The sequence below is a fragment of the Humulus lupulus genome, chromosome 3 (assembly GCF_963169125.1).
Source record: "Humulus lupulus chromosome 3, drHumLupu1.1, whole genome shotgun sequence".
Taxonomy (NCBI): Eukaryota; Viridiplantae; Streptophyta; class Magnoliopsida; order Rosales; family Cannabaceae; genus Humulus; species Humulus lupulus.
Genome location: NC_084795.1, coordinates 99,883,353 through 99,910,440, shown reverse-complemented (window position 1 = coordinate 99,910,440; position 27,088 = coordinate 99,883,353). Strand labels below are relative to the sequence as shown.

Genomic DNA, 27,088 nt, shown 5'->3' with positions numbered 1-27,088 from the left:
GGAAGTTGGTGTGTTCCTGGTCTGATACATGCATCGAAATTTGATTGTAGCCAAAGTAGGCATCCATGGAGCTTAGCAACTCATACCCAAACGTAGCATCCACATCTGGTCTATCCGGGGCAAAGGGAAGCAGTCATTTGGGCATGCCTTGTTAAGGTCCGTGAAGTTGATGAAAGTTCTCCACGTCCCATTTGGTTTTAGAACTAACACCGGATTCGCTAGCCAGACGGGATACAGGGCCCCCCAGATGAAGTTGATCGGGGATAACTTCTTGATTTCTAGCTTGAGGGCCTCTGCCCTTTTCGCGCTCAGTGGCCTTCGCTTTTGCCGGACGGGAGTTGCATTCTCATCAATGTTCAGGGCATGACATATGACGTTGCAATCAATCCCAGTCATATCTGAGTGGGACCAGGCCAGGACATCCTGGTTTTCTTTTATTCGGGCAATTATGACAGTCCTGACCTCCGGATTCAAATTTCTTCCTACCCGGATTACTTTTTTTGGGTCGGTGTCACTGATGCACACCTCCTCCATGGGCTATAATGCCCTATCCGCCTCTATTTTAGGATCCAATTCATCATCTTCTCGGACCACCCTCCGTGCTGGCTGTGGTGGAGGGATTGGATTAGCATTTTCCTTTTCGAGAGGCTCTTCGCGGACCATGAAGATTGGTCGGGTGGAGACGTGATAACACTTTCGAGCACTCTTTTTATCTCCTCGTACAATCCCCACTCCGCTGTTATCACACGGGAACTTCATGCATAGATGGCGGATGGAGGTAATGGTGCCAAAGTCGACTAAAGCAGGGGCGCCCAAAAATCACGTTGTACGCAGTGGGACAATCCACCACTATGAAGGTGCAGTATTTGAACGAGCTCTAAACCTCATTCCCCAACATGAGAGGGAGTTGAATATTTCCCATCGGGAGCAATGAATCCCCATTGAAGTCATAGATCTGCATTGGACACGAGGCTAGGTCCGCCTCTGTTAAGCCAATCACTGTGAAGGCCAACTTAAATAGGACATTGACGGAACTCCCATTGTCCAACAGCAGTTGGGATACTCTTTTGTCGGCGATTTGGGCGTCAATGACCAAGGGGTCGTGATGCGGGAAGTGGACATTCCAAGCATCCTCCTCCATGAACGTTATCGGCAGATTCATCAGCTTTGGGCACTGGACCAAAGTCTGGATCAACGCACACACCTTACGGTCGTGGTCGAGTTCAGTGAGGTACCTCTTTTGGTCATTCCAGGATGGTCCTCCCAGGTGCGGTCCTCCTGATATGGTGGCTGCGTGGCCATCTACCAGAGGGGGCGCGGTTCTGGGGGGATATGGCATCTCAGGTCCGAGAGCTATAGGGCCTCCAGAAGATTGCACTATTGGAGCCCCCTAAGGGGCATGTACTCCTGATCCTAGAGCATACCCTCCCTAAGGAGTTCTGTATGGTACTTGTGCTCTTTGGGGCAAAGGTTGTCCGGGAGCCGTGGGCAGTCCCAGAACTTCAGTTGGCATTCTGACTCACTGGTGGAGGTGTCCCATCTTGATCAAATTCTCGATCTCTTCCTTCAGCTGACGACATTCCTCAGTTGTATGGCCTACGTCCTTGTGATAGGCACATCGCTTGCTCGTGTCCCTCGAGTTCTTTCCTCCTTTAAGCATGGGTCTTAGTTTCCTCTAATGGACTACGTTGCTCGTTGCAAGGTAGATGTTCTGCCAAGTATTCACCAAGTTTGTGTATTCTATGTATTGGGGCTCGTACCCCCTCTTTCCCTTCTTTGTGGACTCGGTCCGGCTCTGATTTTTCCCATATCTCTTTCCTCGGGAATGGTTTATGCTCGCCTCAGCTGCATTGTTCTGGGATGGTTAAGCAGCTCCGCGAGCGGCACTGTATCAGATTGGTTCCACTCCGTACCCAGAGAAAGGGGCTGAAGGAGCTGGAGCATATCCTGATGAAGTGGGCCCATAGATGGTCGAGGTTATGAACTGCATCCCGAGGGCTCCAGCGGGTTCGAACACTGCTGGTGGTGCCAGATAAATATTTGTCGGGTACTGCGCTCCGTACCCGGGAAGGGTTTGTGTTGTTTGTGGTGTTGGCTGCCATCCAAAAGCTTGGAATCGAGCTTCTTCCCAGTTGATGAAGCCTTGAGCCCTCCTTATAAATTCTTCAAGGGTAGCTGCCTTACTTCGTTGCATGTCATCCCAGAGAGGGGATCTAGCTCTGATTTTGGACTAGAGGGCTACCAAGCATTGCTCATCGTCTACCTTAGTCTTTGAAGCTTCCTCCGTAAAGCGTTGGATGTAAGCCCTAAGGGTTTCAGTGGGATGTTGCTTAATGTTGGCCAACGCACAGACCTCCATGTCCAGTTTTTGGGCGGCTGCGAATTGCTTACGAAAAGCTGAATGCAATCCGGACCAAGACTGGATTGATCCTGTCTTGAGCCTTTTCCACCACTCTTCAGCGGATTCGGCCAAAGTGATCGAGAAGCACATGCATTTGTCGTTGTTGCAGACATGAGCTACAGTCATCAAGCGATTGTAGCGGGATAGATGGTCTATTAGGTCGGTACTTCCGGTGTAGGCAAGTATGTCCGACATCTTGAACCCTTTGGGTAATACGAAGTCCAAGATGTGTTTGGCGCACAGTTCCTTTTCTTTGTCTTCAGAATCGGAACCTCCGCCTTCTTGTTTCCGGACCAAGCGGTCTGTGAATTTTTTTAGAGCAACCAGCTATTCCATGAACTGCCTGACCATTCCATCATTAAGGGGAAGTCTTTCATTCCTTCTGTCGTTGAGGTTATTCCTCAAGTTGCCTCCTCAAGGGTGAATCTTTTCTTTTCGAGCCTGCTCCTTCCGAGCACTAAGGTCGTCTCGTAAATCGACGAGGGATGTGTCATCTCCCGAACTAACCACTTCTGGCTCCTCTCCGCGTCTTCATCCTCCATGATCCTTCTTCACGGAAGCGCTGGGATAAAAACATCTTCCCCGATCATCTTGTCTGGGGACATTCCGGGGCTTAGTACCCTACATGTGTTTCCCCTGCGGATTGTTCAGGTGATTCCGTCCTGGGACAGGATTCATCCATTCTTTCCTAGGGAGATTCCCTGGGTTTGCCCTGGTTTTTGGAGCGGGAGGAGTTTTCTTTTGGGGGTTTGCTTTTTCGATGGGATCGGCCACTTTGGCTTTCCCTTTTTCTTAAGCTTGGTTTGATGGACCGACTCCAAGATGGGGGGATCGTCGCGGAGGAGGAGTAGGGGTTGTAGTGTTGTTTGGTACACTAGTCCCTGTAGGCGGGACAGGCGGCTAAGTTCCTGGGGGAGGAACGGCTGAGGGATTGACTGTAAATCCCTAAGCAGCAATAAAAGCTTGAAGAGCCAGGAGGGACTCTTGCATCTGGGGGTGGTCTCTTGTTGTTCCGCCATCCTTGTTTCTTGGTCGAGGACCTGTTGTCTCAGGCAAACCACTTCTGGATCCTCCTATTCAGGTTCCACATCATTCTCGCCTGGATCGACGGGATTCTCGGCCTCGTGGTCTTCATACCCCTCTCCATCTTCTTCGTAATAGTCTTCATCGTATTAACCCCCTTCTCTGAAGTTCTGGGAGTCGCCAGGCAGGGGCCCATGATAAGGCACATCCTCCGGTTGGTCTTGAGGAAGTTGCTGGTTTTGCAATGGTTTCCCATTGTCTTGTTGTTGCTGCTGTTGATTAGGATCAAACACGGTATCTCTGGTGTTCACCATCTTTGTAGCTGACAAGGACTGGTTCAAGCTTTCTTCAGCTCTCAATGAAAGCACCAAAATGTTTGCCGAGATTTTTGAAAACTGTAAATATATTGAGAAATAAGGGCTAGAAAGAAAGGCAAAGAAATGAACAAGATCGCAGCTTTTACGTGGTTGGGGCGTTAATGAGTCTTAGTCCACGAGTCACTAGTATTAAGGTTTAGAGATTTTAACAATGGAGGTTTTTAGCAAGTTCAGCAGCGTTTATGCTTACAAGAGAAAATTGGGATCCACGCTACAGTGCATGAATGACCTTATTTATAGGCAGTCATGTGACTTGGGCCAGACTAATCCAGGCCCAATAAGGATATAATTATAATTGCTCGCTAACGAAGTCATAATACAAGAGTGTAACATGATTATAAGTTGTTAATCTAGGCCCATTGGGTCGGCTTAAGGGTAGTAGAGCCTTACAGCTGCCCTTTGTACGTTGGCACGGTCTGATCCACGTGGGCTACCAGGGGATCCTGGCGACAGTATCTATCAGAGTAGTGGTAATACCGTTTCCTAAGAACATTGTATGTTCCGTGTGTACCCCATTCTGTAGGTTAGTTAGGGAGACCAGCTGTCGGATTTCTCAGGGACACGTCAGTTGTAGGAAGGACTGGCTTGTTCTACCCGAATACCTAATTCGGGTTCATTTACGGATGCCCAGACTCATTTACCAAGACCCAGGTTCATTTACCAGGGCGAACATCGTAATACGATAATAGATCGGACATCCTGATGGCAGGCCAGAGCATTGGCAATGGACCTGGAGACTTCGCCTAGATCCCACTCGATGGGATCTGTCTTCTGGAATGGATTGTCCGCCACCATAATCTAAATCTCGGAGGATAGAGACTGGGTGTGCCCAGGAAGGCGGTTCGGGCCTGCATCTCAATTCCGACCCCCTTACTATGCTCGTGCTACTCGCTAGTTATTGGGCTCGGCATGATCCGGGCCGATAGGGTTCGATTGCTCATTGTTCGCTAGGCCTTGGTTGGGCACGGGCATCTCCCGTGTAACCCGCCTGGTCATGCCACGTGTCCAATGTGGAAAATATGGATAACACTTATATTTGGTTAACCAAAAAAATTATTTTCTGCTTTGTTTAAAAAAAATAAAAACCTAAATGTATTGTATTTAAAAAGTAACTATGAAGTTGTTTTTTTATTTGGTTAAACAAAAATTTATAATAAAAAACCAAAATATGTATATTTTATTACAATTCAAAAGTAACGTATTTTTTTTGTTTGAAACGATATTATTTACATGTAAATTACATTAATAACTAAAAATTGAATTAAAACTTTTCATTGAAAAAAGTTACCATATACTATACTAAAAATAACTTTTTATGATAAGTTATATAGTAATTTGTTATACTTTATTGTATCTCATTAGTTCCTAAAATATATTTGAAAGTAACGTAAAAATATCTTATATAATAAGATAATACAACTTAAAAAAAATTAATCAATATTACAAGATAAAAAAGTTTCAACAAATAAATTTTAAAAGTAACAAAAATCTATATGAAATAATATGCTCTAAAAATAATTTTTTTTGTAAAAAAATAATCAATTGATAATTTATCTCCATTATAAGTAATTAAAAGATTAATTTTCAAAATCCTGAAATACAAGAAATTCGAGATTTCACAAATGTTTCCAATTCAAGTATATTATTTTTCAAATTCTATATTTTTTTATGATATTGTAATGTATTTTTGTAAATAAAATTTTGTAGGTGAATTTTGTAATTATTTTATGTTATATTATAATAGTAAAGATACCTACAATATATCCCAGCCAAAATTAAGGAATAATGACTGGTTTTAAATTGTAAAACCGTACAGGGTTATTATGCAAATTACTAGACTGAATTTAAGGGACGAATAAAGACCGAGTCAATCTTGTAAAGATATGGATGGAGATGTAGAATAATTAGGCATTAAATGGCCCATTCGTTGAGATATACGTACAACAAAATTGAATTGAGATAATCACACTACCATTACAAGGGACGAGATAACTACTCGGTTGCCTTGCTCCCCCATTTACCCAAGTATCCGTTTTTTTTATCATTACTTCTTCAGAGTGTACATTCCATCTCTTAGTTCTAACTTTTCTTCAGAAACTAGTCCAGATAAGAAACTTTGCAACTGTTGGAGAGTCTTGTCATAAGAAGGATCAGCTACACAGAACATCTGCAGCATAACCATTTAGATATAGTTATTTCTTGCACAATTATTTTGTTAATTAATTAATTTTTTTCAAACCAAGTAAAAATTGATAGGGCACTTTTCACCTCACCTTGAGAGTATTATGGATTCGATCTAATGCCATGCTCCCAAAATTTGTAAGCATACCCATGATAAATTTCTGCAATAAAGACGTTGTTAATGTTCTCTTGCCCTCTCATTTTCAGGGTACTTTGATAAAAGTAATATTCCACTGAAAGCAGGGTAACTTGATACTTTGATTCTTCAGAGACAGTAAATTATTCTGTAAACCCCCAACTGTTCGGAATGGACTTTAATTGCCAGATCAATAATGCTAAAGACATATCATGTAGATACATACCTCATACACAGTCATTTCTTTTCGAAGTTGATCTTCAACAGAAGCCACAGATCTGTCTCCTTCCTCATCCCCTACAAGATCCTCACAATTCCCACTACTACCAGCAGTCTTACCAGTGTCACCCGCACCTTCCATAAGGGTAAATATATGGTCATTTGAGTCTGCCCCAAGTGTTTCTGCAATAACCCCCTTCAGTATAAAAAGATCTTAATGTGTTAGTTTGCCACTTCATTTCCAACCTTTAAGAGTTCGATGAAGTAACCAATTTGAACCTAACTGAATATTTATATCTGGTGCTTAAACAGGAAAGCTTGAGTTACAAAAGATGGGAAAACTATAGAACTTAGAAGGTCAATCATAACGCAACCAAAAAAAAAAAAAAAAAAGGTTAGTCATAATCAAGGATAAGATAAAGGGTTATGCATGAGACATTAAAAGCTACAGGAAGAGTTTATAATCCTGTAAAATTTTATGTTCCTGACAATTAGCATAACTATCTGTAGTTTGCTGCCTTATTTCAGTGAGTGCCTACCACTATTCGCCCAAGATCAGGGAATGGCCACGTTAAATTCAATCTCTACTCACATGCACAAGCACAAGCCAGGCAAGTTATGAAACCTGATGGGATGTGTTTAGCAAAGATACCTTGCTTGTCCAAAAATTTATCCTGCGGTTAAGTACATCTATGGGAACCCCAATTGCAGCTGCAAGATTCTTAGATGTCCAACTGAAAATAGAACGTATAAGTATCAGTACATTTAGATGAGTAACATACAAGGTATGACAAAATCCCCCGAGTTTACTTACCTAGCTTGATCTTGAAATTTCATAATAATTGCTGCATGCACGGGAGTCACTGTAAACTGCATCTCTCTATCTTCAAATTGCAATTCCAACTAAAACATCACCACCACAAGAAAAATTATTGAGGAACTGAAAGATCACTAGGCATTCAAAGTATGTGGTACAGATATTAAAGCATCTAACCTTTACTGCACCAAGATTCTTCTTCCACATTAACTTACGAGGGGTCTTGATTTCATTGAATCTCTTTGCATAATCCGAGAGCAACCGGTCAACTGGCTGAGGTATAATAAGGGATTCATCCTGAAAATATTCTAAGGTTAATCGTTTACAACTGGTACTTGTAACTGAAAAAGAGGAGAGTAGAGTTGATGGAGAGAGGTGAATTGAGATATCTAGAGATAAAGTTAAAAGATTAATTATATTGAATCATACTTCCTGTGCTAGTGCATTCCATTTTAATTGACTCAAACCTGTGTAACTGAGATACTTTGTACAGAATGACTAGAACTACTCAACAAACAGCCAAATATCTAATATGTGATCAACAGAAAACCTAAAAGCTCTAGCAATTTATATCCCAGTTTGCCATTGGAAAAATAAAGAAATACATACCTAAGAAATTATAAAACAATGTGGCTTTACACGGTGATAGTGTAAATCCCAAAGTAGATTTGCACATAAAAAAAAAAAAGTTTAGATGCTTGATAACCATCAGCTAGGTCTAGACATCAGTTCATGTGCATAGTAAAGATTTATTACTAAGATTTGTGAATTAAAAATTTAGGACATTAGCGGCAAAGATTCCTAACCTGGATCTGAGGCCAGAAATTTGAAGATATGATTGTAGCATCAAGAATATCCATGGCTAACCCAGTATCCTCCGGCTCAGAATCTACAAATACATCTGTCAGAAAATGATGGTGAAAGAATTGTCCCAAACCATCCTAAGGGGTTTTGTTCATATAAGAAATAATAAAATATCAACCTGTTCCTGACGACTGATTTATAGTTGCTTTAATATTGGAATTTGTTCTCTTGGAATCAATCAGATCATTTAGCATAATTTCACATTTCTGCATGCTGCTCTCTCCAAAATGTATCTGAAAATAGCGATGAATAAGAATGATAAGTTTTTCCCCTAATGATAGAATCATCCCACAGACCTTACAACCTTTAGGGAAAACAAGAATTAGGCTAAGCTTCTTTAAGCTCTATTTTAGCTTATAGGATTAAAAAAGTCATTTTGGGATGTTTGGATAAAAAATAAAAAGTAATTTTTTAAATTCAAAAATCATTTTGGGAGAAGCTATTTTCTAAATTAGAATAATTCACATAATTCCTAATTTACTCGTAAAAGAATTTTTTAAATTGATATGATATCCAAACACTTTTCAAAGAACTTTTTCATTAAAAAAATATCTTTATATAATAGTTATCCAAATAAAAATAATAAGTCACTACTTTTACTAATCTTATGCTTTAACCTTTAAGCAAAAGCAGAATCCTAGCCCGACAGAAGCTCAAACTAAACTAACACACACATATAAATTAAGAGTAATGATATGTGCACCCAAAATATACACCAAAACATTACACCTAGATATGTGGTACTGCTTTTGAAAATAGTGAATGTCATCTTAAATAAATGTAATTAGTGGTTAAAAACGGCCATGTCACTCGGTATAATGTTTTGAAGCATATTTTGGATGCACATTTCATTACTCATAATTTAAACATATGAAAGCCTTGAAAGTATACAGCAGAACACCTGCCTTGAGAAGTTCAAGAGTGCGTAACTCTGTGTCTATGTCATAACCAGATTTGTTTAGAAGCTTTTCAGCCAGCATAACGCGATATTCATTTACTAGTTGATCTTTCGAACCGACTATACCTACTATCATTCCAAGTATGTCAACCTTCCTTCTATTCCTGCTACTCTTCAAAGGGTCAGCTTCTACAGGGTCAGGCTCCCAGCTGCAATGACAGAAATCATAGAAAGATATATAAGAAATGTAGAAGATAAAACAGAAAGATGGAACATTTTTACCATTACATAGGTACCACCACTTAAGTTTGCTTGATATAACTTCGATATAACATTATTAAATTTCATTCCAATCAGTTATGTTCTTGTACAGACCGTGTGGCATTAATCCATGCTTGCTTGTCATCAGTGTGAAAATCATCATCAAGACCAGTGTTCTCCTGACTTTCTTCATCTCTATTTAATTCTTCAAGAAGGCTATCACCAGCATTTCCAGAGATGTTTGAATTGCCACCAGTGCCATCAGTAAGCATTGTCACAATGCATTTTATGGTGTCTTTCCTTCCTCTTAAATAGTCTCTTATTGGTTCCCCAACCGCTTCAAGGAAAACACCTGCTGGATCTATTGTTCGGAGTGCCTTAATAGTTGAAACATATTGATGTAATATGTCATTTGTTGAGGCACCTGCAGTAAGCAAGCGATATCGTAGTGCAGAGATGAATGACTCCACCAGCTTAGAATGCTGCCCAGTATACTCGAGACACAGTTTTAGATCTTCAATGGCAGGTAAACTGCATAAACCACAAAAACTTAGTAAACACCCAAAACATATGTCGTGATTACCCAAAACATCTGGAGCTTCTGATCACATGACTAGTTCATCCAATTATTTCATACTTATTCACCATGTTCAGGTTCTAATAAAATTAGAATCGTCGATGGTAGTTTTTCACCTATTGCAGGAAAAGGTTTATTAAAATTAACTCAGAATATAGATCTTAAATTTGTACTTCATGTCCCTAAATTAGCCTGCAGTCTTCTTTTTGATAGCTCGTTAACAAATGATTCTAATTGATTTGTCATTTTCTATGATTCCTGCTGTGAATTTCAGGATCGGAATTCTGAGAAGATGATTGGCAGTGCTAAGTTGATTGATGGACTACTATTTTGATGACAACAACTCCAGTAATAAACAAGCTCAGAGCCTTAATAGTGTTAGTTCTATTTCTGTTTCTGAACAAATAATGCTTTCGCAATTAAGACTTGGACATCCTAGTTTTCTTTATCTTAAAGACTTGTTTCCTACTTTATTTAAAGGCTTGCATATTTCATCTTTATATTGTGAAAGTTGTTATTTGGCTCAAATTCATCGCAATTCTTATTGCCCAAAACCATATACATCTTCAAAACCATTTTACTTAATTCATAGTGATGTTTGGGGACCATCTAGAGTTGCTACTTTATCTAAAAAAAAATGGTTTGTGACATTCATTGATGATCATACTCGTTTATCTTGGGTTTACTTGATGACTGAAAAATTTGATGTTGAAAAATGTAGAAAAATATACTCTTAATTGTAATTTTCATTTCTAAAGGAATAGTATTTAAATAGGCTAAGTACAAAAGGTATATTCTAGGTATAAATTAATTTACATTAATTACACCTTAGCTATAAAACATTAACTAATAATTCAGATTATTTCTACACCCTCCCTCAAGCTGGTGCATACAAGTCCCACATGCCCAGCTTACACACTTGCTCATCAAAGCTTTCTTTTGATAATCCTTTTGTTAGCAAATCAACAGCTTGTTATTTGCTTGGCACATAAACGACACAAAGTTCTTTTTCTTCAATTTTTTCTTTTATGAAATGGCGATCCATCTCCACATGTTTGGTTTTATTATGATGAACCAAATTGTGTGCTATATTAATAGCTTATTTATTGACACTTTATGGTTTCAAAGGATTCGCTCTTTGAAGTTGTAGTTCTTCAAAAATTCATTTGATCCAGATCTATTCACATACTCCTTGAGCAAGAGCTCTAAACTCAGCTTCAGCACTACTTCTTGCGACAACAGGTTGTAAGTAACAAGGTTTTCCCATACCTTGGTACAATATCCAAATGTTGATCTTCAGTCCTCAATTAAACATGCCCAATCTGCACCAGTGAAAGCTTCTATACCTCTTTCTCCAAGTGTCTTCTTTAGATACTGTATATCCTGTAAATTGCCTCCAAGTGTTCTTCTAAAGAGCTGTGCATATACTGACTGACCAAGCTAACTGCAACGGTAATGTCAGATCTGGTGTGAGACAAATAGATCAATTTTCCCACTAGTTGTTGATACATCCCTTTGTCTATTGGTTTCTCCTTTTCTTTCTTCTTGTACTTCCCCTTGGGTTCCACTAGTGTTGCTGCTGGTTTACATCCGAGCATACCAGTCTCTTTGAGTAGATCAATAACATACTTATGTTGAGAGAAGTCTCTTTGAGTAGATCAATAATATACTTATGTTGAGAGACTGAAATCCACTGCTTGGTTCTTGCAAACTCCACACCCAAAAAGTATCTCATCTAACCAAGATTTTTTACCTTAAATTCTTGGGCTACAAGTCTATTAAGCTCCTCCATTCCATTAAGGTTATTTCCAGTTAGAATCATACGATCAACATAGATAATAAGAATTACAATCTTACCATCTTGTGAATGTTTGAAGAATAGAGTATGTTCCGACTGACTTTGTTTGTACCCCTACTTCTTGATCACTTGATTGAACCTCTCAAACCATGCTCGTGGTGATTGCTTCAACCCATAGAGAGATTTCTTTAAGTGACATGCTGTTTTTTTCCATATTTTCCTTCGAGGCCAAGAGGAATCTTCATATAGACCTCTTCCTCTAAATCTTTGTTTAGAAAGGCGTTCTTAATATCAAGTTGCTGCAATGGCCAATCAAGATTAGCAGCTATTGATAGGAGAATTCTTATTGTGTTTAGTTTTGCCACCGGTGCAAATGTCTTTGTGTAGTCCACCCCGTAAGTTTGAGCGAATCCTTTTGCAACCAGTCTCGCCTTGTATCTTTCTATAATACCATCAGCTTTGTATTTCACTGTGAATACCACATGTTTGTCTTTTAACTTAACAACTATTTTCCAGGTAGCATTTTTTTCCAATGCCCCTATTTCTTCTTCAACCGCTTTCTTCCACTCAGGAATGGACAAGGCCTTTTTACATGATGATTGAAACTCAGTTTCAAACGAAAATTAGCATCCTTTGCACCGATAATGGTACTAAATATTTTAATAATTTTTTGAGTGATTTTCTGAAAGAAGAAGGAATTCTACATCAATCTACTTGTGTTGACACACCTCAACAAAATAGAATTGCTGAAAGAAAAAATAAGCATTTACTTGAAGTAGCACGTGCTTTAATGTTTTCTATGCATGTCCCCATTTTAAGAGCTACTTATTTAATTAATATAATGCCTACACATGTTTTAAACTATAGCACACTAATAGAATGTTTTCAAAAAGAATTCCCTTTATCACGAATGTATTCAAATTTGCCTTTGAAAATTTTTGATAGCATTGTCTTTGTGCATATCCTTAATAATAATCAATCCAAACTTGATATCTAGGGCTACTAAATGTGTTTTTTATAGGGTATGCTTCTAATAAACAGGGATACAAATGCTATAATCCCAAACAAGAAAAATTTATGTCAGTGTGGATGTTTCATTCTATGAAAATCAACCCTATTTTCAAAATAATTCTCTTCAGGGGAGAATAAAATGGAAGAGGAAGACAATTTTTGGCATTTATCATATAATCATTTGCCTAATTTGATTATTTCTAATCAAGGTCTGGAACAAAGTGTTAAAATTAACAAAAATAATGTGAAGCATTCTAGAAATATAGTGCCAAATATTATTGTATCTGAAACAGGGGGAGAAACACTACAAACTAATCTTGAACTTCGGGTTTATACTCGGAGAAGGGCTCATCAAAGTCACCCTACTCTTAGCACTGACCAAACTCAACCTTTGGGAACTAGACCTCCAAATATCATAGGTAACTCTAATCCTTCATGTTCTATTCCCGTGCCACCTTCTCGACAAGAGACATCAAACCTTGACAATCCTATAGCCATTAGAAAAGGTACTTGTATGTGCACCAAATATCCCTTAGCTAAATATCTCTCATATACAAAACTCTCATCCAACAATAAAGCATTTACTTCAAAAATCTCAAACTTGTTCGTCCCGAGAAACATTCTGGAAGATCCGAATTGGAAATTAGCAGTGATGGAAGAGATGAATGCTCTTAGGATAAGTGGTACTTGGGAGGTTGTTAATTTACCAAATGAAAAAAAGACAGTAGGGTCTAGATGGATTTTAACAACAAAATGCAAGGTTGATGGCAGTATAGAAAGGTACAAGGCAAGATTAGTAGCTAAGGGGTTTACTCAAACACATGGGATTGACTACCAAGAAACTTTTGCTCCAGTAGCTAAGGTAAACTCCTAAAGAATTTTGTTATCTCAAGCTGTAAATTTTAATTGGCAGCTACACCAATTAGGTGTAAAAAATGTATTTTTTAATGGAGATCTAAAAAAAGAAGTATTTATGAATCTACCACCCAGCTTTGAGGAAAAAATGGGTTCAAACACGATTTGTAGATTAAAGAAATCCTTATACGGCCTTAAACAATCTTCTAGAGCTTGGTTTGAGAGATTTGGGAAAATTGTAAGGAGTTGTGGTTACACTCAGAGTCGAGCTAACCATACCATGTTCTACAAACATGGGAAAGAAGGCAAGGTAGCTATTTTGATTGTCTATGTTGACATAATTTTGACTGGAGATGACAGTGAAGAATTACAAAAACTAAAAACAAAATTGGCTGCTGAGTTTGAGATCAAATATTTGGGTGTACTCAAATACTTCTTGGAATGGAGTTTGCTAGGTCCAAGGAAACTATTTTGGTGAGTCAACGTATATATGTAATTGATTTGCTTAATGAGACGATTGATAGGATGTAAACCAGCTGATTCATCTATTGAACCCAACTTGAAACTTCAGCCTTCTAAAGAAGAAGTCATAAATAAAGAGCGGTATCAAAGGCTAGTTGGAAGATTGATCTACTTGTCACGTACTCATCCAGATATAGCATTTGCCATGAGCATGGTAAGTCAATTCATGCACTCTCCTGGACAAGTACACTTTGATGTCGTTTATAGAATTCTCAGATATCTAAAGGGATCACCTAGAAAGGGCCTATTATTCAACAATCATGGTCATTTACAAGTGGAAGCCTATACATAAGCAGACTGGGCTAGAAGTTCAGCTGATAGAAGTTCAACGTCAGGTTACTATACCTTTGTTGGAGGAAATCTTGTCACTTGGCGTAGTAAAAAACAAAATATAGTAGCAAGAAGTAATGCAGAGGCTGAGTTCAGATCGGTTGCACTTGGAGTATGTGAAGTTTTGTCAATTAAAAGACTTCTGGAGGAGTTGAAAGTCTCCCATCCATTGCTTATGAAAGTGTATTGTGACAATAAAGTTGTCAACAGAACAGATAGCTGACATACTTACAAAGGGACTTCCTACAAGACAATTTGACAAATTGACGGGCATGCTGGCCATGAAGGATATTTTCAAACCAGATTGAGGGGAGTGTTGAAAATGGGAAAAAAATAAGTAATATAATATTACTGATTATAATATCTTTGAAGATATTTTGTACATTTACTCATATCTTCCTTTAGGGAAATTTGTTTTCTTTATTTTTATTTTATTTTCCGAATTCTTAGGTTTAGTGTTGCCCTAGAATATTTGATAGTTAATAACAGATTTGTTTATAGCTTGTACCAGCCTATTTAACGGTTCTTTTTCTCTATCAATAATATATACAAATCACCCTAATTCACATTTTTAATCATGCAATAATGTAGAATAACACTTATCAGGGTGTTGAACGTGTTGAACGATGCACTTTGACCAACTTTTTAACACGTGATTTTTTTATATAAATTAGAAAGATGACAATGAATACCTTTATCACCTTGCACTGTAAGCAAGAAAGTATAACATCCCTGTCACCCATTTAACAATTAAGAATTAATAAAGCTGTAAAATTTACCTATCAGGGTAGTCCACAATAATTTCAAATAATTTGGCTATTCTTAGATCTTGAAGTGTTTCATAAGCAAAATATTCTAGTCGCAATTGCCATCTTACAAGCCCTTCAGAAGGTGTATCAATTCCAGGATAGAATGAAGAAGGGTGTGAAGCCAAAGGTGATTTGAGTCCAGAAGAAACACTGTCATAACTAATGGAATCACCAAGATAAGCAAGAAGGGCATGCAAGAATTGAAGAGGCACAGCCTGCACAACAAATATTCAATGCACGAAATAAGACATTAGTGGAGAACAAAAAAGGAATTAGAAAAAGGATGTTACAAACATCATAGCATATGCTCGTACATAGATCCCAGGATGAAAGAGAAGTTACTAAGATCAAGGTCATAGCAGAGGATAAAAAATAAAATATCACCATGCAGGTATATTTCATGTTTAGCAGAAAAGATAACAGCATTTCAGTCACTGTATCAAATTAAATTGGTCTAAATGAGGAAGAACCAACAAAGTATCCAATAATATTCCAACAAAAGGATGCATAATTACTGGTGATGACCATAATTGGTCAATGGTATTTCAAACAAAACGTCCTTGAACTTACCTTAGTGCACCAGATAATTCATTCTTTTTAAATATCCATTTTTTTTCTTTGTCAAATTAAATGCTTTATGAGCTTAGAAAATTATTGAAAAGGAAATCTCTAGTATTAGACACTACATAAATAAATAGAAACAATTTAGTAAACAAGAACTTCAGCAATGCCAAGGGTTCATAATCTGTGAATTGAAAAACTGGAAAGATTGTACTTGCACAAGAAAAGCAACCTGTATCCACCCTTTAATGGATTCCAAAACAGAGCTCCTGTAATCATCACCAGCAAGATCATGTACTTTGGCCTGCATGTGAACAGCATATTAGTAGGTTGAATTCAGTACACTAGTACAGGAGATGCTGGACATATCAAAGGGGTCAGGGAAGTAAAATAAGATAAGCTAGATGCTTAGTGCAATGGAGGTCCAAATTTTCACCTTTAGAAGAAAAAATATGGCAGACGCATAAGCATCTTCAGTCATGGATGTAAACCCAAGATTTCTAAGATCACAAACAACCTTCCCAATGTTTTTCACCAACTTGTTATTTTCCGAGAACCTTCCATGAACAGAGGAATCATCAATTTCCATTTGACCAGCTCCACAGGATACTTTGCTCCTTTCATCTAAACCCATTCCATCCCCATCTTGAAATTCACTATCATCTCCCGCCATAATAGTACTTAGTTCCTCCAATCGTCCCTTAAAATACCAGTCAAGCATATCTAAGAAGATTGACATGAGAAATAAGAAAAAATGGGTGTAATCAAAAGGACAGACATTGTAAGATAACGTTCACACAAACACCCAAGTAAAGTACACGTCTCATATGACGACAAAATTTTGTCAATCCAAAATCAAAATGGGGTCTTGAATAATCAAATCAACACCATATATGACATATGCACATATATTTATATTTTATATACCTGGAAAATGTCGAGGAAGAGTAGCCATCAGAACCGAAGACACAAGCATTTGATACTTAGAAAGGAGGTAGACCCTCTCTGCATCTGAATTGTGGCTTCCCCCAGAAACATGATCCTTGAAAGACTGTAAAGCATGAACCAACATTAACAAACACTTCTCTTGATATTGCTTCTCCATTGTTATCTCTTCTAGAGCTTTGCATAGTACTTCCTGAACTTCATCCTCCCCATTCTGGCTTTAAAATATTGCACCAAACACCTATTAGTAAAAGAATAAATAAACCCATCAAAGATCTTTGAAACTCATTACTGATATATTCTAACGTACATGAGAGTTTTTCATTTCCAGTTCAGAAGCATTGCCGTAAGCATCGAAATGCCCCCAAAATTTAAAGGCGCCATTTTTCTGAAAGGTTTCCTGTTCATGAAGCATAAACACGACTAATTTGAATTAACCCTAGTTTCCAAACAGGTAGAAAACAAACAAAAGCTAAAAATAGTTCTCGCTTTCCCGGCAAACATAAAGAAAATTGAGGGCCCAAGAGTGAAATGGGTTACCTCAAGAGCTCGAAGAAAGTGGTCCCGGACCATAGAGTCGATGCCGTGCTTGCAGAGGCCATGGACGTGAGTGACGAACTCTGAACCGATAGAAAGATCCCCGGCGCCGTGGAGAAGCACGTTAGTGGCGGAACAGAAGCCGTTGTAGCTATCGATGATCTCTTGAATCTGATCGTGAGAGAGAGTGTCCAAAATTCCCAAATTGAAAGGCGAGGGGGTGGAGTCCTCCATTGTTACAGTGAAGAGGTCTCTCTCTCCAAGTTTTGGAATTGCATTTGCCGCCACTCTCACGTCGAAGGGGTTACTGAACACGCACACACAACTTAACAATATTGAGCTTGAAAACAAGAATGAATTACGACATTTGAATTGTCGTCGTTTCTCCTTCTATATTTTCTATATATTAGAGGGATTATACTTTTTGGACTGTGTTTTATTTTATTACCTCTTTGACTTTGTGTTTTAAAAAATTATTTTTTAGACTCTATATTTTGTAAACTAATTAAAATAGAAGTCTAAACTCAATTTTGATGAAGAAAAAATTGAATATAACAACACAGTTTTTAAGCAGAATGATTTTATTTTTGTTCTAAATTATTAGTTTGATAAATTATTTGTAATTTTAGTTGAGAAAATATTGACCAAAATCGAGTTTAGGGTTTTATTTTAAACATTTTACAAAATATAGAATCCAAAAAATAATTTATCAAAATACAAATCCAAACAAGTAATAGGAAAAAATACATAGTCCAAAAAATATAAACCATATATTATATATACTTGGTAGAAAGTACATGCAATATGCACCTTTTATTTTATTTTAAATAATAATTTAATATGATTTTACTTTTAATATAAGTTAACACTTTAATTAATATATATTATAACAAAACAATCATTAAAATGTATATCTTAGTTGTTTTTTGTTATGAGTAATTAATATATAAATTAAATAATATTCTTTTGCAGCAATAAAATTAAAGAGAAGTAAATAACTAAGAGTAATTCCTTGAAATTAGGAAATAGCAATTTGTTTGAATTATTAAATATGTAGATGCTAAAGTAATAACTAAAAACAATTAAAATATCTCATTTAACAAACTAAATAACTATAGTTATAGTCCACCAACGTTTCAATCACAACCAAAAATAAAAAAATTCACTGGAAAAATGCAAAATAAACAAGTCTTTCATTCATATTCAATAATATCTATTTATATAAAAAGTGTGTAGATAATAGAAGTTTTTAGTTTTAAATATTTTTTATTTTTTTCATATTAACTTTAACGGAATATTTTAATATTTAACAGAATATTCTTATATTTAACTATAGTTGGTAAACATCACTTAAACTTAAATAAAATAAAATAATTAATTAAAAAATTAAAATTAGATATTTTTAAGATATTTTATAATAATAATTATTTAAAAATAATAAATAATTAATCAAATTAAAATATGATATTTTACCATAATAATTATTTAAAAATAATAAATAATTAAATAAATTAAAATAGTATTATTTTTTTAGATATTTTACAATTGTTACACTCAGATTTCGAGAATGGGAACTTTGACCTCGAAATTCAGGTTCGTAAGGTGTAAGCTCGAAATAAGCAAGATCATTATGAGGTCCATCAGTCAGAGATCTCGTGAGCTCGAATAGTATGTAGCCTCGAAGGTGTTTCGAGCCTATAAAGTGAACTCACAACTCACAATAAGTAAGGGTTCGACACTTGTATAAGTTTCTTGATGCATCTCCTGCCCTCAGACAAGATGGTTCGAGCTCGAGAGGAGTAAGCTCGAAGGTGACAGCTTTGTCAATGATTATTTGTTGGGAGCATAGGCGAAGTGAGATGACGAGCTCGTAACAGACAAACGGTCTCGAAGACACATGGATCCAACATCCGAACATGCAGCTGAGTGTGAATGAATTTATTATTATAAATTTCCAATATTTAAGGGATCTAATGTAATATTGGTATTAAATCCCTCATTTTATGGGATATTGCCGTGTGCATAGCAAATAATGCATTTATTGGCATTATTTTATTTAATTTACATAATATCTTCCCGAAATATGTGGAAACGAATTCTGAAACATTCTCTATAAATAGAGATGTAAACTTCATTTGTAAAGGACCAAAATATTGAGATTTGGAGAGAAAACTCTAGGCAACTATTCTCTGAAAGTTTCTAGAAGACTCCAAAGAGCTAATAATATAGACTCGTGGACTAGGCAGATTTTTAACTGTTGAACCACGTAAAAAGATCTGGTTTTCATTCTTTTTATTCATTTCCTCTGGTATATTCTTGTTTAATTGCTCTTCTTTTTTAAGTTGACGAAAAACGGCATCCACAGTTTTGTGCTTTCATTGAGAGCTATTAAACGGAGACGTGAGCCTGTTTAGTCAAAGAGCCTCTCAGATCGGCAATGGCCGCGGCAAACAACCCCAATGTACATGAGGAGGAAATTCCTCGTAATGAAGAGTACCCCCTGTGGCCTGGGAAGCAGCCTATGGTGGATCCCGATCCCGACGAAATGAGTGAATCATCCAACTCTCGGGGACCTCCTGCTCCCAAGATCGACGATGGCATGTATTATAATCCCGAGAGATACATTCCAATTGTGGAACTTGAGAATCGCCAACTGCGCCAAGAGTTGGCAGAAGCTACAAAACGCAATGAAGAGCTAGCCAGACTAGTTGCTGAAGCACAAGCGTCTCCTCGAAAACACTCAGGCCCCACCTCGTAGGCCTAGGGGACGCCCTCGTAAGAATTCGACCGCCAGAAGGGCGGAACAAGCACCGCCACCAACATCCCATCCTGTTCATCCGAGACCCCGGAGGGGCAACAGGGCTAAAACTACTACCAACCCGACTATAGAAGCACAAACGGGAATGGGGAATAATCGAGCCCCCTTAGAACGTTTCGGAACCTGACCGGGCGAATTCGGGGCCATCAAGGCCACACAATGGGAGGCAGCCACCATCTCGTATAAGGCACCCATCATCGCCAATAAGGCATCCCTCGCTAATCCAGAGGGTTTCGCAACCTGCCCACCAAGATAGGGATCGGCGAGCTGTGCACGGACAGGGAAATGGAGAAAAAGCTCCTCGAGATCGCAGGGCCCCTCAACCTGCAAGAAGCCAAATGTCACGATCACAAACTGTTGAGACAAGGAGGCCAGCAAGAAACCCATGTCGTAATGACCGAACAATGAGCTATATCAGTGAAAGCTCGAATTACACTAGGTCTGTGAGCATGTACAACGCAGAACCAAGAAATGCCGGGAATCAAGGAGATCACCCTGATCTACGGGAATACTTAAACCATAATCGGGGGTGTGATAATCCCCCAAACCCAGATCTGTGAGATCATCTAAACGCCCGCAAGCAGCCGATTTACAATCCTGCACCGAGATAGGGAGCTGGAGTTGTTATCAATGATAACCAGCCCTCTTAGGTCCAGGGCAGGCCTCCTGTAGATCTAGTTCAAGAAAGAATTGAACAGTTGGAGAGAACATTCAGGCTCTTGCAGAATGAGCGTAGCCAGGAAAGGGATGAAGAACTCGAGTCGTTTGCCCCGCATATCTCCAACACCCCTTTTTCTCAAGGGATTATAATTCCCCATGTCCCGCCATTTGACAAGAATTCAGATCCCTACAGCTACCTGAGCACGTTCAACACAATTATGAGAGCCAGCAATGTGGGTTACGAGCTCAGATGTATGTTGTTCCCAGCCACTCTCACCGGACCAGCAAAAAACTAGTTTGAAAAATTCAAAAGACATTCAATCGCATCTTAGGATCAATTGTCAAAGGATTTCAAGAAACAATTTTAAGCTATAGTCGGCATTAGGCCCGAGGCTTTAGCCTTAACCAATGTCCGACAGCAACCGAACGAGTCACTAAAAGGCTACCTCAGAAGGTTTAACTTAGAAGTGGCTCGAGCTCGAGATGTCAACGATAGTTGTCATTTAATGGCAATTCGAGCCGGTGCAATGCCAGGAAGTCCTCTCTGGGAAGACTTACAAAGGAAGCTGGTCAGGTCTTTAACCGAGTTTAATCGAAGAGCCCAAAGGTTTGTTAATGTAAAGGAGGCAAGGTCAGCACTGAATATGACCTCTCAGCCCGTAACTACAACAACAAACGCAAACTCTGCTTCGACCTCAGCAGACCCCACGACTTCAAAACCTCCCGTGGACAACCCTTCTAAGAGAAAGAAAAATGAAGGGAATAACCCTGAGGCAGATGGAGGAAAGAAGAAGAAAGGGGAAAGATACTTCTCCGTATACAAAGTGTATACCAAGCTCAATGAGTCTCGGGAGAATATCTACCTAGCTAATGAAAACCAGGTCCCATTCAAACAACCTGACCCCATGAGGAACCAAAAGGCAAAAAGAGACTCTAGTAAGTACTGTAGATTCCACCGGAATATCGGACATACAACCGATGAGTGTCGACAGTTAAAAGACAAGATCGAATGATTGATCTCGAGGGGATATTTCAAGCAATACGTAAGAAACCGAAATCCCAACCAGGCTTCCACCAGCCAAAGGGTAGCAGCTGCACCACCTGCCCAAAATAGTAACTCTCCAGCACGGGAAGATGAGCGACCCCCTCTGATTGATGGAGAAGACATCATAACCATCTCGGGGGGATCCCATATTGCATGATCAGGTAAGAATGCCCAAAAAAGATATGTAAATGAGCTAAAAACTGGTGAAGGTTCTCCCTACGAACTCGAACCAAGAGCTCCAAAACAACAAAGGGTTGAAACTCAACCCATAACTTTCACCGAAGAGGACGCATCTCATGTCCAGTTTCCCCATAATGACCCCTTTGTCATAACCCTGCAGCTTGCGAACAAGAGGGTACACCGAGTCCTAATTAACAACGGGAGCTCGGTAAATATTCTCTATAAAGCCACTCTAGAAAAGATGGGACTCACGCTTCGCGACCTAAAAGCCTATGCAACCACGATGTATGGCTTTTCAGGAGAAGGGATTGCCTGTGTGGGATCCATTGAACTCCCTGTGACCTTGGGAGACTATCCAGTCTCTGTAACCAAGATGATGGAGTTTGTTATGGTGGATCTTCCATCTGCCTACAATGTACTGCTCGGGAGACCTGCCCTAGTAGGGCTGGGGGCAGTTTCATCTGTTAGGCATTTGGCCATCAAGTTCCCGACTTCTGGTGGCATCGGGACTCTGAAAGGGGACCAACTTGTGGGAAGGGAATGTTATCGCATTTCTGTTAGAGGGAAGAAACAAACAAGTGCACAGGCACTTGTCATAATTCAGAGCAAGGACGGGACAATCTTCGAGATAAACGAAGAAATCGATCCCAAAATAGAGGACAGGACAGACCTCGAACCACTAGAAGAGCTCGAAGAGGTCAAGCTCGAAGAAGTTGATCCCACAAGGACTATGAAGGTGGGTAAAAATCTTACTGAAATAACAACTAATTTGATTCTTAAAAGGAAACCAGGATGTCTTCGCATGGTCACATTTGGACATGGTAGGGATAAGTCCATGTAACGGTCTTGCTAATCAAGTCCTGGATAACCAAGACCGTTACACTGTGTGTTTAAAATAGTGCAGGACTTGCTAATCAAGTCTTTCAAACGAAAATGTGATCCTATAGTCATAAACAGGTTAAGTTTAAAATATTTTGGCCAGAAACAAATAATTTTCATTAAAATAACTATTTAGTACATGGGATCCCAAAACAGGGTTTAAAGGACATATTTACAAAAATTCAAAAAGTTATGAACAACCATGGCCACTTTAATGGCAAAATATACATTTTAGGTTTCCGTTCCTGTACGAACCCTCGACCGTGGTAGCCGAGCAGCTAAATGTACACCTCGCCCCCAAAGCTCTCCAACTCATGGTTGAACCATCAACCCTTGCCCTTTACCTGCACCACGTAGCACCCATGAGCTGAGGCCCAACAAGAGAACTCTAATGCATAACATAATCAAAAATAGTAATCAAATAACTCACAAATCATTAATCAAATACTCAATAGATTGCATCAATCACATAATCAGTAAAATCAGTCAACAAACCAATAATTGACCATCCAAACAATGAGCATGCCACAATAATCAGATTAACATCAATAAACATTTCACACAATATCTAGGGTTGACGCCCTTAGGCTGCACCCTTTGTTTAAGTCACTGTCTTCAGCTCACTTAGGCCAAGCCCAATGTTCGACCCACTGACTCTGGTTCGCTTAGGCCAAGCTCAATGATTATTTTATTAACCTCAGCTACTAGTGGCTGAGCCGCGTCCTGCGCGCAAATATTGATTCTGACACTCTTAGGCTGTTTATCTCAAGTCCCTATGGCATAATACCATCTTATGACATAACATACAAGTATAGGGAACTCTTAGTCCCAACATAACTACATAACCGGGTGTAGGTTACTTACCTTTGATTCCGAGCGCTTTGGCTAACTAAAGCTACACTAGAGCACGATCCCGATCTGAGCCCTAGCGAAAACCTAGTCACAACCGTAAATGTTAGGAGTATGTCCTAAAAGCATGTAAAAGATATTTATTATTTCAATGAATAAATAAATACAATGGTCTATTATTGTTATATTTAGATTATTAAATTATTGTTTGAATCACTTTTTTTGTAAATATTAGAAAAATTCCATATTCATTATTGAGAATGTGATCTTGTATTAGTACGAGAGAATTAAGATCACGTGAATGAATAAAAATAGTCAACAACAAATTGAAGTTATGGAATTCTTTAATTAGGGTTGTAAGTATGATTTACTGAGTATCATGTTGATACAAATAATCTAGATTCGGATTATTGATGTGGTAAGACATCTCGGTAAAGGTGTTTTATATAATATGATTATATATGACAAGGACCGATATGAATAAAAGTCTTTATCCAAAAACCATTTAATAATAAAGATTTGTAATTCATATCATAATTGATGATCATCTATAGATCAACCTAAATCCTGAGTGTTCATGAACTCCTGTTTATGTTTATTAAATCTTTTGATTCATTCGTTAAGGTCTCTTCATAGATTGAGGCTAATGACTTTTGTTTTGGAGATTTAATATCATGGATGGCTGAGAACATGTATCAACAATACGGAATCTAATCTTTCCTAACGAATCGTATATTGGTTCCCTTAAGGTTTAATTTTGGAACTGGATAATTTTGAGCTCAAATCTATAATTAGATTATAGATTAATTATTCACTAGTGAATTAATGATACTTAAGGAATAAGAAGTAAATTAGAAAGGTAAAATGGTAATTCTTCCATTCTAATTTATGAACTAATTAATTAGAGGGTTGAACTATTGTAAGATGGTTATATCAATGGACAACTTAAAATAAGATTTCTGTAAAAGTATAATTATAACATAAAGAGTTCAATTCTGAATTTATAGTGGAGAAACATCAGAATTAATAAATTAACTATTATGATTAAAGAGGTTAATTATTTAGTTTTAATTTATTGGAGCTTAATGTTATGGGTTCATGGTCCCCGAAATGGCTCAAACAAACACTGACAAAGATAAATACAAAAATGGGCAAAATGACTTATTTGATAAGTAAAATATTTTTCTATGCACTAAACATAATTATTGTATAATTATGTGTAATTAATTAATTGGGAATTGATTAATTATGTGATTTAACAAAAATATAATTAATTTTGAATTAATTTATTTTTGGGATTTTTGGTATTTAAATAATGATGAAAATTGGGAAAATCACATGCCTTCTCTGGCATGGGTTGGGCGTGTAGCACTGTGCTACATGCACAAGAAGATTCCAAGGGAATCTTGGTTCAACAATTTTAGTTATTTAAATATAAAATAAATAATGAGATATTTTAATGTGATTAAAATATTATTATTATTTAAACAAAAATTTGATAACTAATTAGTTATTTTAAATTGTTTAAAATAACCAATATTATTTATTTTAATATATATTGGATATATTAAATAAATGAGATCAGTTTTTTCAGAGCGATACTTTTCAAAAATAGAAATATATATCGTGAAATCTCCCTGAGAGAAATAGAACAGTGCTATAAGCATAGGTCACTGTTCTTCATAAATTTAGGTCCAAACTTTATGAGATCTCATGTGTTGAGAACATTTGATAAATAGATTTTGCCTATTGTTTTGTATAACGAGCCCACACTCGTTCTTTGTGTGTTGAGAACATTTTGGAAGATCTTGGTGTGAGATCTCAAGGATTTTGCCGTACAAAAAGATAGCAGCAAGGAAGGACTTGAGGTAATTTTTCTATTCATCTCTTTGATTCAATATATATATATATGTATGTGAAGAAGTAGATCTAGAAATCTTGTGGGGTTAAATTAACAATTTTGATTGTTGTTCCGCTGCGTATAATCTCTGATTTGATCTATAAATACCTACAGTAAAATAGAACCATCATTAACTCAATCCCGTAACCCAACTTCGGGACCAATCCCAAGCCCTCAGGAAGTCCAATTCCACCAAGCGGGGTGGTGGAATCGACCCTCGAGCCCCCAAGCAAAATCCCTAAGAAAAACACCCAAAACCCACTTCTAGAGGCAGGGTAGTGCTACAGCGCCACAAGATGGGTGCTACAACGGTACTGATAGGGAAAAAAACCCCCCAGGAAAAGAAACCTAACGTTGTAGCACTCCAAGGCTAGCGCTACAACACTACAAACAACATGCATGAATTTTCTCGGTTTTCCATACAAACAACATGCATGAATTTTCTCGGTTTTCCTTCGAACTTCCCTGAGCCAAACCTCTACCAAACCTCTCCAAAACTTATCCAACCTCAAAATTGACCTTACAACCCACTATAAACTCAACCAAAACATCCCATCAACATCAAAAGCTCAGCCAAAAACATCATCAAACACAGAAATCACACTTGAGCTCAAGAACACCATCAAACCAGAAACCCAGAACTTTAAGGTTAGAATTGGTTACCTTAACTGAGAGAATCCGACCTTAGGTTGTTTCTATGCCCTTCTAGCCTTTAGTTCCTCAAATCCCCAAGCTCAAGCCCCTTGATTTTCATCCAAAACTCAAAATCAGAATCAACTTCTTCAAATTTAGAGAACTTAGACCAAACTCTTAAACCTTACCTTTACTTGAGCTAAATCCTGCTGAACTTCTAGCCACTCCAAGGATCAGAGTCCTAAGACCTTGCCTAGACTTTTTCCTGAGTTTCCAACTCCAAAAACTACAAGAAATGGTGAGGAATGGGCATACTGATTGGAGGAGAAAGAGGTAGACTTTTATGCTCTGTTTTCTTCCTTTCCTCTTCCTTCCTTCTGATTCTATAGTTTTCTACAACTTCCACTAAAGACATCAGACATAACAAGTATATCTTTTTATAGGCAAAAGACTCTTTTACCATCCCATTTAAATCAAGCCTTTTAGTCATTCTAGGGGCATTTTGGTCATTTGCTCTAAATTCCTGCTAATTCCTCAAGTGTCCCTAACATTTACCACTTAATTCCTATCATCTAATTAATCACCAATTATTTTCCCTAATGCCTAATAATCTCCAATATATTTTCCAAGTTCCCAGAAATACCCCCAGGCTCCCCCGAGCTGGGTATAAATCCCCACCGTAACTATTTCGCTAAACCGCTCACTAGGATCGCCTTGAGCCACAAGCTGCAAATATATCCACATAATAAGGTTTGGGCTTCGAGCGTGTATTTGATGCGAAGGAGGGAAAGTGGATTCATTTTAAGAATCCCGGATTTCTAGGGAAAAAATTGACGGTTACTAAAAAATGTGATAATTTTGGGAAACGTGCAATTTAAAACCCTAATTCAATACCCCATTTCTTGGTCTACACGATACCTTACCCGTAGTCTAAAAAAAAACCTACATTTACGTCTTTTGAACTAAATATGGGTTTGAAACCCATGATATCATAGATTTTGA

The 27,088-nt window shown here is 37.9% G+C and overlaps 1 protein-coding gene across 3 annotated transcripts; it reads right to left on the bottom strand.

The window, feature by feature from the left end:
• Positions 1–5,661: 5,661 nt before the first annotated feature.
• LOC133823012 (anaphase-promoting complex subunit 2) lies at positions 5,662–17,434 on the bottom strand. Of its 3 annotated transcripts, none has more exons than XM_062255565.1 (16): positions 17,126–17,434; positions 16,896–16,985; positions 16,568–16,799; positions 16,077–16,363; positions 15,873–15,944; positions 15,050–15,294; positions 9,292–9,708; positions 8,924–9,125; positions 8,137–8,251; positions 7,961–8,055; positions 7,332–7,451; positions 7,152–7,240; positions 6,990–7,071; positions 6,345–6,533; positions 6,075–6,143; positions 5,662–5,968 (listed from the first exon to the last, which is right to left on the bottom strand). In XM_062255565.1, exons 1-16 carry the CDS (start codon positions 17,354–17,356, stop codon positions 5,846–5,848), a joined length of 2,658 nt encoding a protein of 885 aa, XP_062111549.1. In that variant the 5' UTR covers positions 17,357–17,434; the 3' UTR covers positions 5,662–5,845. The 3 variants fall into 3 exon arrangements, with proteins under 3 accessions (XP_062111549.1, XP_062111550.1, XP_062111551.1); XM_062255566.1 differs by having other exon boundaries at positions 7,961–8,043; XM_062255567.1 differs by lacking the exon at positions 17,126–17,434 and having other exon boundaries at positions 16,568–16,803; positions 16,896–16,987.
• Positions 17,435–27,088: the final 9,654 nt, after the last annotated feature.

What these genes read in the sequence shown, in the direction of transcription:
- LOC133823012 (XM_062255565.1), bottom strand. Translation starts at nt 17,356, where the DNA reads ATGGAGGACTCCACCCCCTCGCCTTTCAATTTGGGAATTTTGGACACT. An exon ending in CCATTAAAGGGTGGATACAG is followed by an intron (nt 15,295 to 15,872) that starts GTTGCTTTTCTT and finishes TTTGTTGTGCAG; the next exon opens with GCTGTGCCTCTTCAATTCTT. An exon ending in GCACTCTTGAACTTCTCAAG is followed by an intron (nt 8,252 to 8,923) that starts GCAGGTGTTCTG and finishes CGCTATTTTCAG; the next exon opens with ATACATTTTGGAGAGAGCAG.